This window comes from Lepidochelys kempii, chromosome 11 (assembly GCF_965140265.1).
Source record: "Lepidochelys kempii isolate rLepKem1 chromosome 11, rLepKem1.hap2, whole genome shotgun sequence".
NCBI lineage: Eukaryota > Metazoa > Chordata > Testudines > Cheloniidae > Lepidochelys > Lepidochelys kempii.
In genome coordinates, this window is record NC_133266.1 from 427,687 (window position 1) to 443,291 (window position 15,605).

The 15,605-nt window shown below is 51.7% G+C and overlaps 1 protein-coding gene across 8 annotated transcripts in view; it reads left to right on the forward strand.

The window, feature by feature from the left end:
* Positions 1–15,605, forward strand: part of STK11IP (serine/threonine kinase 11 interacting protein) — a 48,254-nt gene that overhangs the window by 6,995 nt on the left and 25,654 nt on the right. For 7 of the 8 annotated variants that reach the window (XM_073304810.1, XM_073304806.1, XM_073304809.1 and 4 more), the window contains exons 4-15: positions 6,996–7,070; positions 7,357–7,452; positions 8,477–8,584; positions 8,786–8,857; positions 10,459–10,588; positions 10,847–10,950; positions 12,122–12,211; positions 13,269–13,310; positions 13,814–13,981; positions 14,355–14,436; positions 14,556–14,924; positions 15,125–15,315. In XM_073304810.1, coding sequence (XP_073160911.1) covers positions 6,996–7,070; positions 7,357–7,452; positions 8,477–8,584; positions 8,786–8,857; positions 10,459–10,588; positions 10,847–10,950; positions 12,122–12,211; positions 13,269–13,310; positions 13,814–13,981; positions 14,355–14,436; positions 14,556–14,924; positions 15,125–15,315 — 1,527 coding nt within the window. The remainder of the gene's footprint in view (positions 1–6,995; positions 7,071–7,356; positions 7,453–8,476; positions 8,585–8,785; positions 8,858–10,458; positions 10,589–10,846; positions 10,951–12,121; positions 12,212–13,268; positions 13,311–13,813; positions 13,982–14,354; positions 14,437–14,555; positions 14,925–15,124; positions 15,316–15,605) is intronic. The other variant, XM_073304812.1, reaches the window with a different exon arrangement.

The window sequence follows — 15,605 nt, forward strand, 5'->3', positions numbered from 1 at the left end:
TGGGTTCCCACTGATACTGCTAGACCAATGGCTATTCGCTTGATTGTAGTGGGAAGGGGAATTGCTAGAATTGCTCTGGATGTACACTTTGTAATTGGATTGTAAAAAGACCAATACAAGAGATGAAGGCAAGGGTGAGAGTTTCAGACTTCCTTTGAACTAGGTAGAGATGGCAAGAGTTAGAGAATGCTTTTGCACCAAGCATAAGAAGGGCATGCTAGGTAGTGGGAGAGGAGATGGTGTGAGCTGAAACCAGACCCAAGAGCTTATTGAAGATGTCCATTACTAATGGTAAGTGAAAACAACCTGGGAGCTCCAGGATGGGAATGACGGGACTGCTCTAAGACTTGGTCTACACTTAATGCTGGCAAAGCTGTCACAGTCACAGGTGTGAAAACACCCCTGACTATGCCCAGATACCCTCAGGGTAGACACAGCTGTGCTGACTGAGTGCTTCAGTCAGCACAGCTAATGTTCACAGTTCCTACGCTGCCAGATGTTCTCAGAATAGACAGAACATAAAAACGGCCAGACTGGTCAGACCAAAGGTCTGTCTAGCCCAGTATCCAGTCTCCTGACAGTGACCAATGCCAGATGCCCCAGAGGGAATGAACAGAACAGGGAATCCATCAAGTGTCGCCCATTCACAGCTTCTGGCAAACAGGCTAGGGACACTTCAGAGCATGATTTTGCATGTAAGACCATGTCTGCATTACCAACTTTGGTCAACATGAGTTATGTCAGCATACAGCTACTGAGGTCAATCTTTTGCTTGTGCATGTGCATGCTTGGCTGCTTGCATTGGTGCAGTGCATACTCACCACAAGTTCTTGTGTCGATGCAAAGTGCAGTGAGACGCAGGTAAGTATCCTAGTGTTCGATGTGCCACCATATAGCACCGTGCCTTTTGGGAAAAATGCTTGCATTGTGTTGTGGAGTAGAAATAAATCTCTCAGGGAATCTCTGGGAGTTAAGGGTCAAGTTCTCCACCATGCAACTTTCTCCATCCCATAATGCCATCCAATAATTTTCATGCTTTTTTTAAAAAAAATTTTACAAACCCACGTGGCACTTCTTGGTGCCTGTCATCTCCAACAGAAACCTGTATCTCAGCTCTGCACTGTTCTCATGAATGTTGCAGATACAGGATGAATGATCCTCTGGTGTATGCCGTTCTTCCTGCCGGTGTGCAACAGCAAAGGACATGACGATTTCTTCAAGGACAGATTGTTAAGGGGTACAGCAAAAAACAATTCAGGGTTGTGGTGGCATTCTCAGAACATCTGCAGATGGTGGAGTGCTGCTCCTGGGCCCAAGAAATGAACACTGACTGGTGGTTTCGCATCATAATGCAGGCTTGGGGTGGTGAGCAGTGGCTGCAGAACTTTTGGGTATGAAAAGCCACATTCCTGGATCTGTACTGAGCTCACCCCAGCTCTCCAGCGCAGACGCACCAGGTTGAGCTGCACTGACAGAGGAGGAGAGTGGTGACCAATCTGGAAGCTTGCAGCACTGGTCCGTGGGAAATCATTTTGGAGCTGGAAAAGCCGCTGTGTGGCTGTTGTCGTGCAAGTGTATAGGGCTGTGGATGGATCTGAACTGCGGTGGAGCAGTAGATGGCCCATCGGGTAGCACACCTTGCCCCAGAGTATGTTTAAAAACTGCCCATTGAGTGGAGGTGGAGCAGCCAAGTTTGAAAAGGCAAACACTAGGGTCATTATAATAGCTTATTGTGGAGCTGTGTGGTTGAAGGAGGCTTTGAAAGAGCATTTCTAACAGTCGGCCACAGTAGTGCTATGTGCCTGATGCTGCCCTGGCCCTGAAGGTTTATGGCCTGCTAGAATTGTGTAGTGCTTGGTGTAAATGTATAAGTATTACACTGTTTCACCAAACCTTTGCACTATGCAGGGCTTACTGTACACTTACACATGACTGGGTGCCTTGAAGCCATGAGTTCTGTGGTGCTGCATACTTACAAGTAGTGGATGCTTTGAGTCTGTGTTCTGCAGTCTGTATTGTGAACTAATAAAAATGAATGTATTTTCCAAAAAAATAGAAACTTGTCACTCAAACAGGGCAAAATGTGCAAACAAGACAACGGAAACGTTGAACATAAATTAACACAACGGAACTTTAAAACTGGAAAAGCAGCAAACCCTTCTGTCCATTTTGGTGCAAAAATATCATCTGTTTTGGCTAAACACGCTGACCTGAGAGAACCACAGCTGATCTATGTGAAGCTCTGACTTTTCTTACTGTCCCTCAGTGCCCAGTGGTAGGCATAGGGATGTGCCCATGATGCCACTTGGTATGTTGGGTGGGGGGGATGTAGGAGGCTGCTACCATGGATTTCTCGACACCCTTTGCTGCAGCCCTTTGTTTGTGATTGTAGGACACATAGGTTAACCAGAGTCTGTAGCGTTTGTTTGTTTGTTGCCTAAGAAGCCCCATTATGTCTTGTGCATCTCCCTCTCCTTTTCTTGCTATGATACCTGCGTCTGTCCCCTCTGTCCTCCTGCATGCTGTCTGTGTTGGCCCACCAGGCCCTTTGTTTGCGGTCCAATGCAATGCTGACTTGCAGATTCTCACTGAACATTCTCCCTAGTACTCTTCTTTCTCATCCTCATCAGGATCAGATGTTCTGCAGGAAGGGAGTGCCCATCAGGGCTGCAATAGCAGCAGCTACAGGTAAACCAGATGGATCATTGGATGTACAGTCAGAACAGAAAGGGAAAGATAAGCTTCAAAACTCCCTTCCCTTATTACCATAATTTTAAACAAGACATCCTTATTGACATGTCAGGTCTGGAGTACCATGGCATAGTCCCAGCCTTGTGAGTATGGCTGGGTGAGGGTGGAGACCGGAGGAAGGCGTTAAGATTTTCAGTTGTCGGAAAGAATGAAATTTCAGTTGCTACTGCCATGGGTACAGGTATATAGGGCAATGGCACTGAATATTGGTCCTGTTCCCAACAGGTGGGGGTGATATTAGCTAATATCTCACTGCTGAGAATAACAAGGGCATAGCTCAGCTGCTGCTGGTGTCCTGAAACCATTTTGGCCTGTATGCGCTAGCCTGTTTGCTGCCGTGGTCTGCCTGGCCTTTAGCAGAGAGTGGCCTGGAAAAGTGTCCTACTGTGGAGAAAGAAATAAGACTCATCCCTAGACATCTTTGGGAGAAGATCGCAGTGTATCTCCATGAGAGTCAGTGGAGACTTCAGGAGGATACATAGGACATCTCTGTGTACAGTCACTCCCTATGCCCCTCCTGCCTAACTCAACAGGAATGAAAAGCAGATGCTAACTCTGCCTCTGTCTGTCCCGCTGCCCCTTCTCCTATGAATAACACAATGACAAGTTGTTACCTGCAGCTTAACTTGGGGATGTGGGGCAGTCTTTACATTTAAAACATTGTGAGGGAAAATGCATGCACACACCACGCTTCCTTCCGCTCCATTGGGCTCCTCCAGGCTTGGCTGATGGGACTGGCTGGTTTCCAACTAAGTCTTAAACAAGTCCAGGCTTGCTGCATGACTTGACACCTTCCTCCTCACCACCCTGGCACATGTCTCCTCACTGTTCATGGCTGGAGTCTCTGTTTTGGTACCCACAGCAATCTGCAGGGTGCTCGGAGGTCTCTGCCAAGTGTGGCATGCCTGCAGCTCGGCAACAGATCAACTATTGACCTCCCTGGCCTTGTGGTCAGGGGCGCTGGACCAAGGGGCCATGGCCCCATCACTTTCTACTGGCTGTAAGGGTGAGTGGCGGGGGTGGGGTCTCGGGGGACAGGGCCATGGTTCCGGCACTGGTGTTTCCCCCCACTTCCTGTTGGTCCTGCTTGTGGGATGCCTAGCGCAGTTCCTTGGCGTTGACACGGCATGGCAGCTGATCCCCATTGCACCCCTTTGCCAGCATGCCCCGTGCCATCTCTCCGTGTCCCATTACTGTGGTTGGTCTGCAGTTGTGCTTGTACAGCCGCTTCTCCCCACAGGCCGAGGAGACCAGACCTCCTGTCGCCTCCAGGCAGGAGCCAGGCTAGACCGTGGAGCTACCAGGATCTGTTGTGTGCAGTAGCCCAGCAAGGGAGAGCTGCAAGGTGTGCACCAAGCTGGGCAAACAGGAAAAGCATTTAAAAATGTGGGGGGTTCTGGTCACTATGACATCAGGCAGTGGAGCTCACCTTTGTGAGTGAGCAGTCACTGCTGCAAGGAATGGTGCATTGTGGGACAGCTGCTGGAGGACTGTTAGTGTAGACACAGGTCACACACTGTCTGCACTCAGATGGTGTTGGCCTCATTAGGTCGAACATGGTCCAGGCTGTTTGGGGAGGTGGCTTCACTACAACACCCTGACAGGGCGCTGATGTCAGCTAGAGACTCATCTGAATGTAGACGCACATGCATAGGTTGACATAAATCGCCTTGCGTCGACCTAACTTTGAATGTGGACCAGACCTAAGGCTAGTGTGTCAAGAGTCAGACCTGAGCTGCTTGGCTCACTACTAATGCTTTCAGCAGCAGAAGGGTTAAAATGTGTCTAGTATTTGAATGTTAATTAACTTTGAATTGTCTGGGCTCTGGAGCTGGGCATTGTTAAAACAATGGGACAGGAGATCTGAATGATGTCCAGACTCCATGGGAAATAGACGCATCAGAGTACAACTTCATCACAAAGTTTCTACGTTGTATGCTTGTCTTAACATAATTAATGAGCTAGGTCTGTAACAAGCACTGAAAGGAAGGAAGTTGCTACTGTTACTGTGCAGTAAGTGACCTGTTTGGAGAAATGGTCAGAGTAATCTGTATGCGATGTAAATAAAGGGGGAGGCTATTAAATTATCAGGAGACAGATCAAAGGCTGGGCCTGAAACAAGCTCTTCTCAAATGTTAATGTGTGTCTGGGCACCCCTTAAGTAGATACTCTGCTGTGCAAACCCACAGCTGTGATTAACCACCCTTCCAGCTGTGCTCTTGGCTGTAGTGATGAGGCCTGGAGTTGTCGGCTCCAGGCTTGGTGAGTCTCTCTTGAATGAAAAAGGGTCTGGCTGTCATGACTGCTTGAGAGAAGCAGAGATCTGTGATTGTGCCCTTGTTCCATGTGCAGCATCGCAGAACTCAGTGCTGTCTGTCCTTTGATTAGACAGTGCAGTGCCATGACTGTATAAATGTAGTGTGACCTCTGGATTTTCTGGCTCCTGCTCTTAGTCTCCTGTGTTTAATTAACATGTCTCAGTAAAACTAAAGGAGTACTTGTGGCACCTTAGAGACTAACCAATTTATTTGAGCATAAGCTTTTGTGAGCTACAGCTCACTTCATCGGATGCATACTGTGGAAAGTGTAGAAGATCTTTTTATACACACAAAGCATGAAAAAATACCTCCCCCCACCCCACTCTCCTGCTGGTAAGAGCTTATCTAAAGTGATCACTCTCCTTACAATGTGTATGATAATCAAGTTGGGCCATTTCCAGCACAAATCCAGGTTTTCTCACCCCCCCCCCACCCCCACACAGATACAAACCCACTCTCCTGCTGGTAATAGCTTATCTAAAGTGACCGTGCATCCGATGAAGTGAGCTGTAGCTCATGAAAGCTTATGCTCAAATAAATTGGTTAGTCTCTAAGGTGCCACAAGTACTCCTTTTCTTTTTGCGAATACAGACTAACATGGCTGCTACTCTGAAACCTTTCAATAAAACTAAATCCTACTGTGGGGAGACAGGGACTGGGTGCAGCCATAAAATATAGTGGGCGGAAGATGGAAGCAAAAGGAAGCCCCCTTTCGGTAAGGGCTGCTGGAGCTTGAGGCCTGTCTACAACACCAGTCTGAAGCCTGGGGAGGCCCAGTCTGTTTTATAGACCCTCTGCTTGTGACTTGGTCAGACTGTCGCCTTGGTATTGGGGAAATCCGAGCACTCGCCTTTCTGCAGACTGGATGTTACCACAGGCTGCAGAGGAGCCGTGGCTCCTGTCACTGGATCTGTTCTTAGGGTGTCTCTGCGCTACAGTGCCACGGTTACAGCCCTGCAGCGGTATCGCTCTAGCACAGGGTGCTCCCTGCGTTGACATAAGGAGGCTTTGGCTGATCATAGGTAATCCGCCTCTGAGTCCACCCCGCTGTGTGTACGGGGTTGGGAGATGGGTTCAGTCGACTTCACGGCATTGCACAAGGCACCACATTTTTCCCAGCCCTGAGCAAAGTAGCTAGGTACACCTGAGCCTTAGGTGTAGACCAGGCCTGAGTCGAACCCACCGACAGGAAGGGCTAATCAGAATGGTGGGGAAAAGGAGTTCCACTCCAGAGCTTTGGGTGTACCAGCGCACCCACTCATGCTAATGCTGGTACGGCTGCACTGCTGGGCAGGGGAGGCTGTACGCTTTCCTAGGCAAGGTCTGTGGGCTCTAATGACTGTTTTTAGTGATGTGGCATGTGTGAGCCAGGCTGCATTGGGGAACAAATGGCCTGGACCATTTGCTGAGGCTGCTATCGAAAGTAGCACCTCCATCAGCAGAGTACTGGGTTCCTGCAGTGTCTTGTCTTTGATTTCGGGGGGCGGGTTGCCATTGCTGCATCAGGCTTGGGCCAGCAGGGGGCGCTGCTCAGGTGTAGATTAATGAACATACTAACCTTGTGCTGGTTTTATTGTGTTACATTCTGCGTGATGGGAGTCTGACTTTGGAGCAGCACCCTATGGAGCACGCCTTGGGAACCATGCAGGGGAACCATTGCCTTTGTCACTGTCTTAGGGCTGCTTTTAATTAGTTCTGTCCCCGCTTTACCATCAATGAAACTCTACTTTTTTGTTTGGGAAAGGGAGACTCACTGCATTAGGGCAAGGAGTCGGCACCCTTTTGGAGGGAAGGGTGCTGCCTGCTGAATCTGAAAGCAGAGGACAGACGGGGGCTCTGGCAGCTCTGAGAGGGGTGTGAGGTTGCTGTGTAACCCCCCACCCCTCTGAGGCGTTGAATGACGCTGCCCATTCCATCCCTCTGCAGCTCGTTCATGTTCCCAGCTGTAACCTGCAATCCTCTGTGAAGATCTTCCCCTTCAAGTCTCTCCGGCGCCTGGAGGTCAGTACTGCTGGGAGGACTAGCTGAGCCTCCATCCCCAGCTATTTGGCTTTGGGGCTAGTCACTTGCATGCCCCAGCTTTTCAGAGATTGGGTGAAATGCCGCCCTCTCTAGAGGAGCAGGGTCTGATCCCTACGGCACTGGAGTGGGGCTGGGAGTGCTGGCTGCAGTGCTCCTGGATCTCTCCTATAGAGCTGGGAGAAGGGCGGCTCCCCTGACAGGGAGGTGGCTGCTCTGGTGCTGTGACACGCCTGCATGCATTCTCCCCCTTCTCTCACCACCACAGCTGAAGTCTGTCCCTCTGCACTGCCTGCGGGGGCTGCGATTTGTCTATTCCCAGCTGGAGGCCTTAACTTGCAGTAAATGTGTCAGCACGCTGGAGGTGAGTGCTGGCTCTGAGCCTGGGCCAGGAACTGATCCCTGGGAGCAAGGACTGGTTTGCTTGGTCTTCCAGGCCCCGGGGGGGGGGGGGGAAGCGGTCTCCATGAGCTACTGTTCTCCCCCAAGCAGCTGGCTGAGACTGACTCTCACTAGTCAGGAGTGGTCAGGTTTCCCTGCTGTCTGTCACACAGGCTCTAACTTCTGGCTCTGGAGGTCCTCAGTTGCTGGCTGTTCAGGTGGCATTGGCTGGCCTGGATACTCTTATCCCCCATGCCTAGTAAGAGCTTGTCTCCTTTGGGACCTTTCAGCACATCCCAACCTGTGACCCTGAGCCCTGCCACGTGCTGCATGAGGCTGCCCCTGAAAAGCACTGACTGCAGCTGGTAGAGAGGCTGCCCACAGGGAGCACCTTGCGCCCATGTCCTGCAATCTGCAGGCTGTTTGGTGGGGATGGAGGCTCACATTTTAACCTGTAGAGGCTTGAGTGGTCTTGGCAACAATTCTATCCTCATGCAATGCTTATTGGCAGCCTACTGGCTTGAGCTGGGTTAGCCAGCAGGGAGTTCTCTGAGGGTCCTCAACTCAGGAACTCTAGCACATTCAGCATAGCTGCTCTGTTCCCTGTCTGCCCTGGCAGAGAGCCGGCTGGGGTTGGTGGTAGACGGCCACTGGGGGAGGGTTTTGCTGAAGCTGTAACAATTTGTAAATGGCTTGATTAATCTTCGTGCCTCAGGTCCAGGAATAACTGATCAGAGCATGTGAATAACTGCAGGCCCTCAGATGTACCAGGCCACAGCGCATCTACTTCCTTCTAAGTCTAGCCATGGGGGCTCCCACCACTCCCCATGGGTAGCAGCATGGGATGTTCTGCGGGGTGGGGATGACTGACTGAAGAATGGCAGGGGCGTGGCCTGTAGCTTCAGTGTGCAAGCCCTGTACTGGGCTGGCTACTGTCTGGTACCCAGCTACTATCCCTTTGCTTGTCAAGTGCTGACTGCTAATCTCTCCTCACTCCACCTTCCTAGGAGATAATCTCAGCCTGCGGAGGGGATCTGAGCTCTGCCCTCCCCTGGCTGGAATTGCAGACTGTTAACTTCAGCTACAACTCCATCACTGTCCTGGATGGATCGCTGGTGAGGGGACCCTGTCACTGTGGCTAGCAATGGGGTAGAGGGGTTGGGTATTGACTATGGTCATGATGCTGCCAGGCCCCATGGGAAGGGTGTAGGGAGTCTGGGTGGCAGGGCCTGGCCCTTCCTTCTGCTGCGGAGATGTTTGTTTTGTCAAGGGCCTTGAAGCTGATGCTCTAGCGCCCCTTCTCCCCTCTCTTTCAGCAACTGCTGAATGCCCTGAAGGTCTTGGATTTGAGTCACAACAGAATCCGGGACTGTGAGCACTACTTAACAGCAAGTATCTTAGGGCAAGTTCTGGGGGTTGAGCCCTGTGTTCCAGGAGTCTTCCCCGATCATGCCTGGATCTCCCCTGGTTTGCTTTAGTCTGCAACCCCCACCCTAAAGCAGGTAGCTGCTGCATAGCTATGGGCTGTGACTCGGACCCTTCAGCCTACCAAGGTTGTCTGGGCAGCATCCTGATGAGCAGCCCTTTACTTCCCTGCTAGAGACAGGCCAGAGATTCCCTGAACCTTTTATCAGCTGGGGCCAGGCATGTATGGGAGTCCAGACTTGCCAGTGCAGCCCCTTGTGGCGGTCTCAGGGGAGGCCCTGCATAGCTTCTGCTCCTGTTAGTATTGGTCAGGAGTAGACTCGTTCCACTGCTGTGCAGATATGCAGTGCTTCTTCACTACACCAGAGTGGCTAGTGTGGGCATGCTGCGCCATTGCTGGAATGAATGATGTCAAACGCTTACCTGGAATGATTAAGGCTGACACTCTGACATATGCCCCACTCAGCCTGCCATTCCACCATGAGCCAGAAGCCAGCTACCTTCCCTAGACTGGGGACCTCTCTGGGCATACCACATTCACCTCCCAACATCACGAGGTCTCAGCCGCTACACCCGCAGCTGGGGCTTGCGGTCAGTGGTGTGACAGTCCTGAAGCGGCTGCCTTGTGTCAGACTGCGCCAGTGTTTTGTGATCCTCTGAGCAGCACTCTCTGGCCACACTTAGCCTTTCTCTCTAAAATAACGAAATGGGAAGGGCATCTCCATGTGAACTGTGAAATCTGACAACCAAGGGAGGGATTTTCAAACGCAGTCAGTGCTGACGTGCTGTGCTCCCCTGGGAGTGGATGTTAACACTTAGCAGATTCCAGTAGGAGCAAAGTGAGACCAGCGCTGAGTGTGTCTGCAAATGCCACCCCCAATGTGAACTTGAACAGTTTTACTGAAGAAACCTCTCGCTGCTCTGGGACCGTGGTTAGAGCTCGGACAGACACCCCCATACGTTCCCATGCTGTGGTGTTTACAGCCACAGCATCTTGGATAGCAGCGCAAGTAGAGAGGAAGGATTGCCCAGTGGTTAGGTTGTCCTGGGACTTGAGGCAGGGCTCAGTTCGCTGTGCTGCCACAGACTTCCTCTGGGCTGGTCTCTTTCTCTGTGCCTCCTTTCTGTCTGTAGCATGGGAAAAGCCACGCTCCACACCTCAAAGGGCGCGTCTGAGGAGAAATGCACTAGTGATCATGAGGTGCTGGACTGTAGGAATGGGGGAAATGGAAGTGGCTTAGAATTCAGTGATGCTGAATTTCCTGACTTTCAGATTTGCTCTTTCAAGCTAAGCTGTCAATCGGCTTTAAGATAGCTCTACCTTTAACGTAAAATTTTTGTTTGGGTTCCGCTGTTCTTTAACTTCATGGACAACAAGCTCTGAGCATGCAGCTGTGAGCCAGGGCTCCTGGGGTCTAGTCCAGATCCGGCACAGATGGTTGTAAAGCACTTGAAGAGCTTCTGAGTGCAGCCTCTGTGAATGGCTGAGATAGGGCTCCACCTCCTGTAACAGGAGAGAAGTAACTGCATGGCTCTGAGGGCTCTTCTCCTTTTCTCTGCGCAGACCCTTACAGAGCTGGAGTACTTAAATCTGGCCTATAACTTCCTGCCAAAGGTGCCTAACCTGGGACTTTACAGTCAAACCAAGCTGGTGACTCTGATCTTGCGCAACAATGAACTTGACAGTATTAATGGTGAGTCCAGGAAGGGGGATGGCTTGGGGAGTCATAGGCACTTGGGTCCCAGAACTGGGAGTGGCCTGGGGCCATTCCCTCGGCCTGGAGCCATTCCTTCTCTCCCTTCCTTCCCCAGCCCAGGAGGAAGAGCTTGGGGTCTGCAGTACCTCAGATCTGTCAGGCACGGCAGCTAGTGTTGATCCTGTGGCAAGGGAGAAAGAGCTCCTTTGTGTTGGATTTCCTGGCTGATTGTTGGCTTCTCTTGTTTGTCTGCAGGGGTGGAGCAGCTGCTGAACCTGCAGCACCTGGATGTAGCCTATAACCTGCTGTTGGAACATGCCCAGTTAGCACCACTGTCCATGCTGCACAACATGAGAAAAGTGAGCAAAGTGCCAGGCGGGGTGAGAGAGGGAGACCCCTGGGTCCTGAGGTGCAGGGGAGAAGGGAAGTCTCGGAGTTCAATGTGGACTCTGATTTCAGTGAGGAAAGTTGCAGGGGGGAGGGCTGGCATGGTTCTCTGGCAAGGGTCCCTGTAAGAAGGACACTGCCGTCTCTGTTCACTCTCTCAATGAATCCAGCAGGGATGTCTTCCAGAACTCTCAGCCTCACCCTATTTCCAGGTCAAGCTGAGGTTGTTTCCTTCTCCCTCGTCCGTTGCCTCACATAGGTTATGCAGGCCAAATCTTGCCCTTGGAGACCCCTGTGCACTCCTCTGTATTCCAGAGGGCTCACATATGTCACTGGCTAGATTTGAGACCATTCTGACACACAAGTGGGAATAGACTCCAGCTGCCCTCTCCACTGTGCAGTCTCTAGTGCCCTGGGGAGTGTGAAGTACTCAAACTCTAGTCACTGATTCTTTGCACACAAGGCACAGCTGGAGGTTAAAAACTAGCTTTACGCTCTCTTTGCAGAGTAGAACCTGAAGGGGGGGTCCAAAGAGGATGGAGCTCGGCTGTTCTCAGTGGTGGCAGATGACAGAACAAGGGGCAATGGTCTCAAGTTGCAGTGCAGGGGGAGGTCTAGGTTGGATATTGGTGGGGGGAAACTATTTCACTAGGAGGGTGGGAAAGCACTGGAATGGGTTCCCTAAGGGAGAGGTGGAATCTCCATCCTTAGAGGTTTTTAAGGCTTGGCTTGACAAAGCCCTGACTGCCATGATTTAGTTGGGGTTGGCCCTGCTTTGAGCAGGGGGTTGGACTAGATGACCTCCTGAGGTCCCTTCCAACCCTGAGATTCTATGATTCTATGAACTACACATCAGGACATTTGTATTGGAATGGCTCTCGAGGATTCAGGAACACAACCTGGAGCTCCTTTGACTTCATTCTCTATTTGAATTCAAACAGCAGGTCCAAAGGACCAAGAGAGATGGCAATGCTAGGCTTAGCTCCTTCCTGGATGGGCCACTTCATCGCCATCCAGTTGGAGGAAGTGGCTCCTTCTGTTACTAGCCCTTGCTGTGTGGGAGGGGACTGGTCACCGGCAGTCTTGGTGGGAGTCTGGAATGCAAATGGATAATGACACATACTGTGTTGCTCTCTCTCCCAGCTGCACTTGGAGGGAAACCCATTATGGTTTCACCAGAACCACCGATCTGCAACCATCATACACTTGTCTCCCAGGGCAGCTTCCTTCAGTGTGAGTATTGGAGCCACATACTCCATATGCAGTCTGGAGAGCAGCCAGGCTGGGTCAGACCAATGGCCGATCCAACCAAGTGTCCTGTCTTCTGACAGTGGCTGGTGCTAGGTGCTTCAGAGGGAATGAACTGAACAGGAAAGTTTATCAAACGATCTATCCCCTGTCATTCAGTTCCAGCTTCTGGCAGTTGGGGTTTGCAGATGGCCAGGGCAGGGGGTTTAGTCCCTAACCATCTGGACTGATAGCCATTGCTACATACATTCTGCCCCTGGGGCTGCAGGATCAGTCTCTCTGGCAGTTCTGGGGCTGGGCAGAAGAAGAGAACTGAAGACATTAAAAGTGATTAGATGGTACCATAAAAATCTCTCATCAGTGCAGGTCTAAAATCTCCCCTGCCCCTGAAGAGTACAGGGACTATCCCTGCTTCTCTATCTCAGGAATAACTTTCTTGGGAGCAGCCCTTTCTGCTCTCACCTATTGGAAACCATGACTTAGATTAAGCTACATCCAGTGACAGAGCTCGTCGAAGAGAAGGTTAAGGGATGACTTGCCTCAGCATAGAAGTACCTTTTGATAACGGACTCTTCAGTCTAGCAAACCAAGGTATAACACAACCCGGGGGCTAGATGTTGAAGCTTGACCTTCAGACTAGAAATAAGGTGCCAGCTTTTGCAGTGAGGGGAGTTGGGACAGTTCACCAGGGTTGTGGTAACAGGATGTTTCTCTGGAAAATCTGCTCTAGTTCTACCAGAAGTTATTTGGGAAGGTCCATGGCCTGTGTTAAATGGTGAGACTAGACAATCCCAGTGGTCCCTTCTGGGCCTTAATCTGAGTCTCGTTCACCAGGACACTATACGGTGACTCTGGCACTAGGAATGCAGAAGGAAATCTGGTTCCTGGCAGACTGGCATCTGGCTGTGTAACAGTTGTGTCCTAGGACAGAGTGGGTGCAGGCTGGGGGTCCCAGCCAGGCAGAATGTGACTGATGTAGGGGTCCAATAGAAGGCTGCACCGAGCTCCAGCTGACTGCAGATGGGTTTCTTTGTCATTACAGCTCCTCTTGGATGGAGAGTTGCTGACTACCTCAGACCTGATGGTGAGTATGGGGTGATAAACTGCAGCTCGCTCTGGGGTGGATATGCTCCTTATCCTGGAGTTTCTTTCCATCAGCTGCTCTGTCTCCTGAAAGCAGCTCATCTCTGCTCTGTTCTTACTGTAACTGGCCGTTCTTAGGGACCATCCACGAGCAGCAGGGCAGCAGGTGAGGTGCAGTGATAGTCTGCTCCAGACCAAACTCCTAGAGACCTCCATCTCCCCCAGCAAGGTGCCATGTTATACAGCACCTCTGGGATGCCAGTTAACCAGTCAGATCTCTGCCTATGTCCATAGGAGTTGCAGGTATTGAGTTAAACTGAGGAAGGAGGGAAAGCTGCCCTAGTCAGACAGCTATGGACCTGCCACCCACTCTGGGGGAAACAGGCAATCTCTCTGGGGAAGTCCATGGCCCCTCCATGCTTTGGCTTGGTTTGCCTCACTCCCACACCCTCCTTGGTCTCCCCTCCAGGCTCAGCTAATATTGCTGTCTTCTGTTTGCTTCAGCACCTTCCAAAATCTGGGCAGGTCATCGCCCAGTCAATCCACTCTTCGACCTCAGAGAAGACCCTGCTGGACCGCAATGCCCTGGACAGCTCCTGCTTTGCAGACCTCAGCGACAGCCAGTCCCCAGGGGAGAGTGGGGCTGCCAGGCTCCCACAGAGAAAATCCAAGGTCTTCTATTGGTTCTTTTACTCCATAGCTGGGGCTTCAGATGAAGGGCCTGATCCAGGGCTGACTGTGACTGAGTCTCTCGCTACCCAGAGTTACTAGCTCCTTTGTCATGAGAAATACAGTGGGGCCGCTGTCTGACCCGTTTCTCTGCTGGCAGTGTGGGGATCGTGGCCTTGCTGTATAAAGGGGGTTAGCGAGCATAGCCTCTGAGGAAGAGGCTTGGGTTAAAAGATTGAACCTGACCTACTGGAACAAATGTGATGCAGAGCAGGTGCTCTAGCCTCCTCAGGCTCTCCAGGGACTAAGGAATCCTTCACGGTCTCGTCACATGGGTGGTTCTGCCACTCAGCCCTGCTCCTTCTGTCTCTTCTAGGGAAACGTTAGGGTGCGCCGGCCAAGCATCTCAGAGCCCAGTGATACGGAGCATGAGTACCAGGCACTGCCCTCCTCAGCTGGTGAGACTCTCCCCTTGTTGGTAACACAGTAACTGCCCTAACCATGGGGGGGGGGTCTGGCTTGGGGGCTCTGTGGGTGGTGCCTCTCCCCGGGCCCCCAGGATGTTTTCTCTCTTCAGGGATGGTCCTGCGGCACCAGAAGGAGATGGAGCGCATGGATGCCTTCCGAGATCACTTTGGTGCTGACTGGCTCCAGTACAAGAGGCAACTGGAGGAGCACGACCGGGAGGAGACTGTCTCTTCCTTTTGCTGTCCTGCAAAAGAGGTCCCAGGCAGCCTGCCTGGCACCGACATACCGAGCGAGAGTACCACCCAGGAGCAAGAGAGACCCTCTGGGTTGCTGAGGGACACCTTTCTCCCCTTGGACAGCATGAGGGAGGAGGAGGAGGAGAAGGAGCCACAGCTGGAGGAGTCCTTGGGAGAAAGCTGCAAAGGAGAGATGGATGCGGATGAGCTTGCGGCCCAGGAGGAAGAGGAGAAGCCAGAAGGTAAATAGGTTCTGCCTGGGGGAAGCTTTTCAGCCCATCTGCATGTAGTCCTCTTCCTGCTCTGGTCACACCCTGCTATGAGACTGCACCTGGAGCTCCCTCCATCCTCCCCCTGGCTCCAGGGGAGCTGCTGCTCCCCTGCAAAGCACCAAGGGTGGAGTGCTGTGTGTATACTAACCTCTGGACATCTGACTTGGCAGTGGACCTTTGCCAGCCTGTGTTAGTGAGCCAGATAGAAGGGGACGGTGACCCAGAGCCAGACTGGATCTTCCTGCGCATCACAGCCCAACATGTGATTGAGGTGGAGCTGAAGGCAGCCAGAGTCGTCCATAAACTGGAACTGAGAAGTCTGCAGAAAGTGGAGACCTCTGAAATGACCTGGAGAAGGATGGTGAGTTGGGGCTCTGTGTGAGGTAGATCCTTAGATATTAAGGTCAGAAGGGACCACTATGATCATCCAGTGTGACCTCCTGCACAATGCAGGCCACAGAATCTCACCCACCCACTCCTGCGATAAACCTCTCACCTCTGTCTGAGCTACTGAAGTCCTCAAATCACGATTTAAAGACTTCAAGGTTCAGAGAATCCTCCAGCAAGTGACCCATGCCCCATGCTACAGAGGAAGGTGAAAAACCTCCAGGGCCTCTTCCAATCTGCCCTCGAGGAAAATTCCTTCCCGAC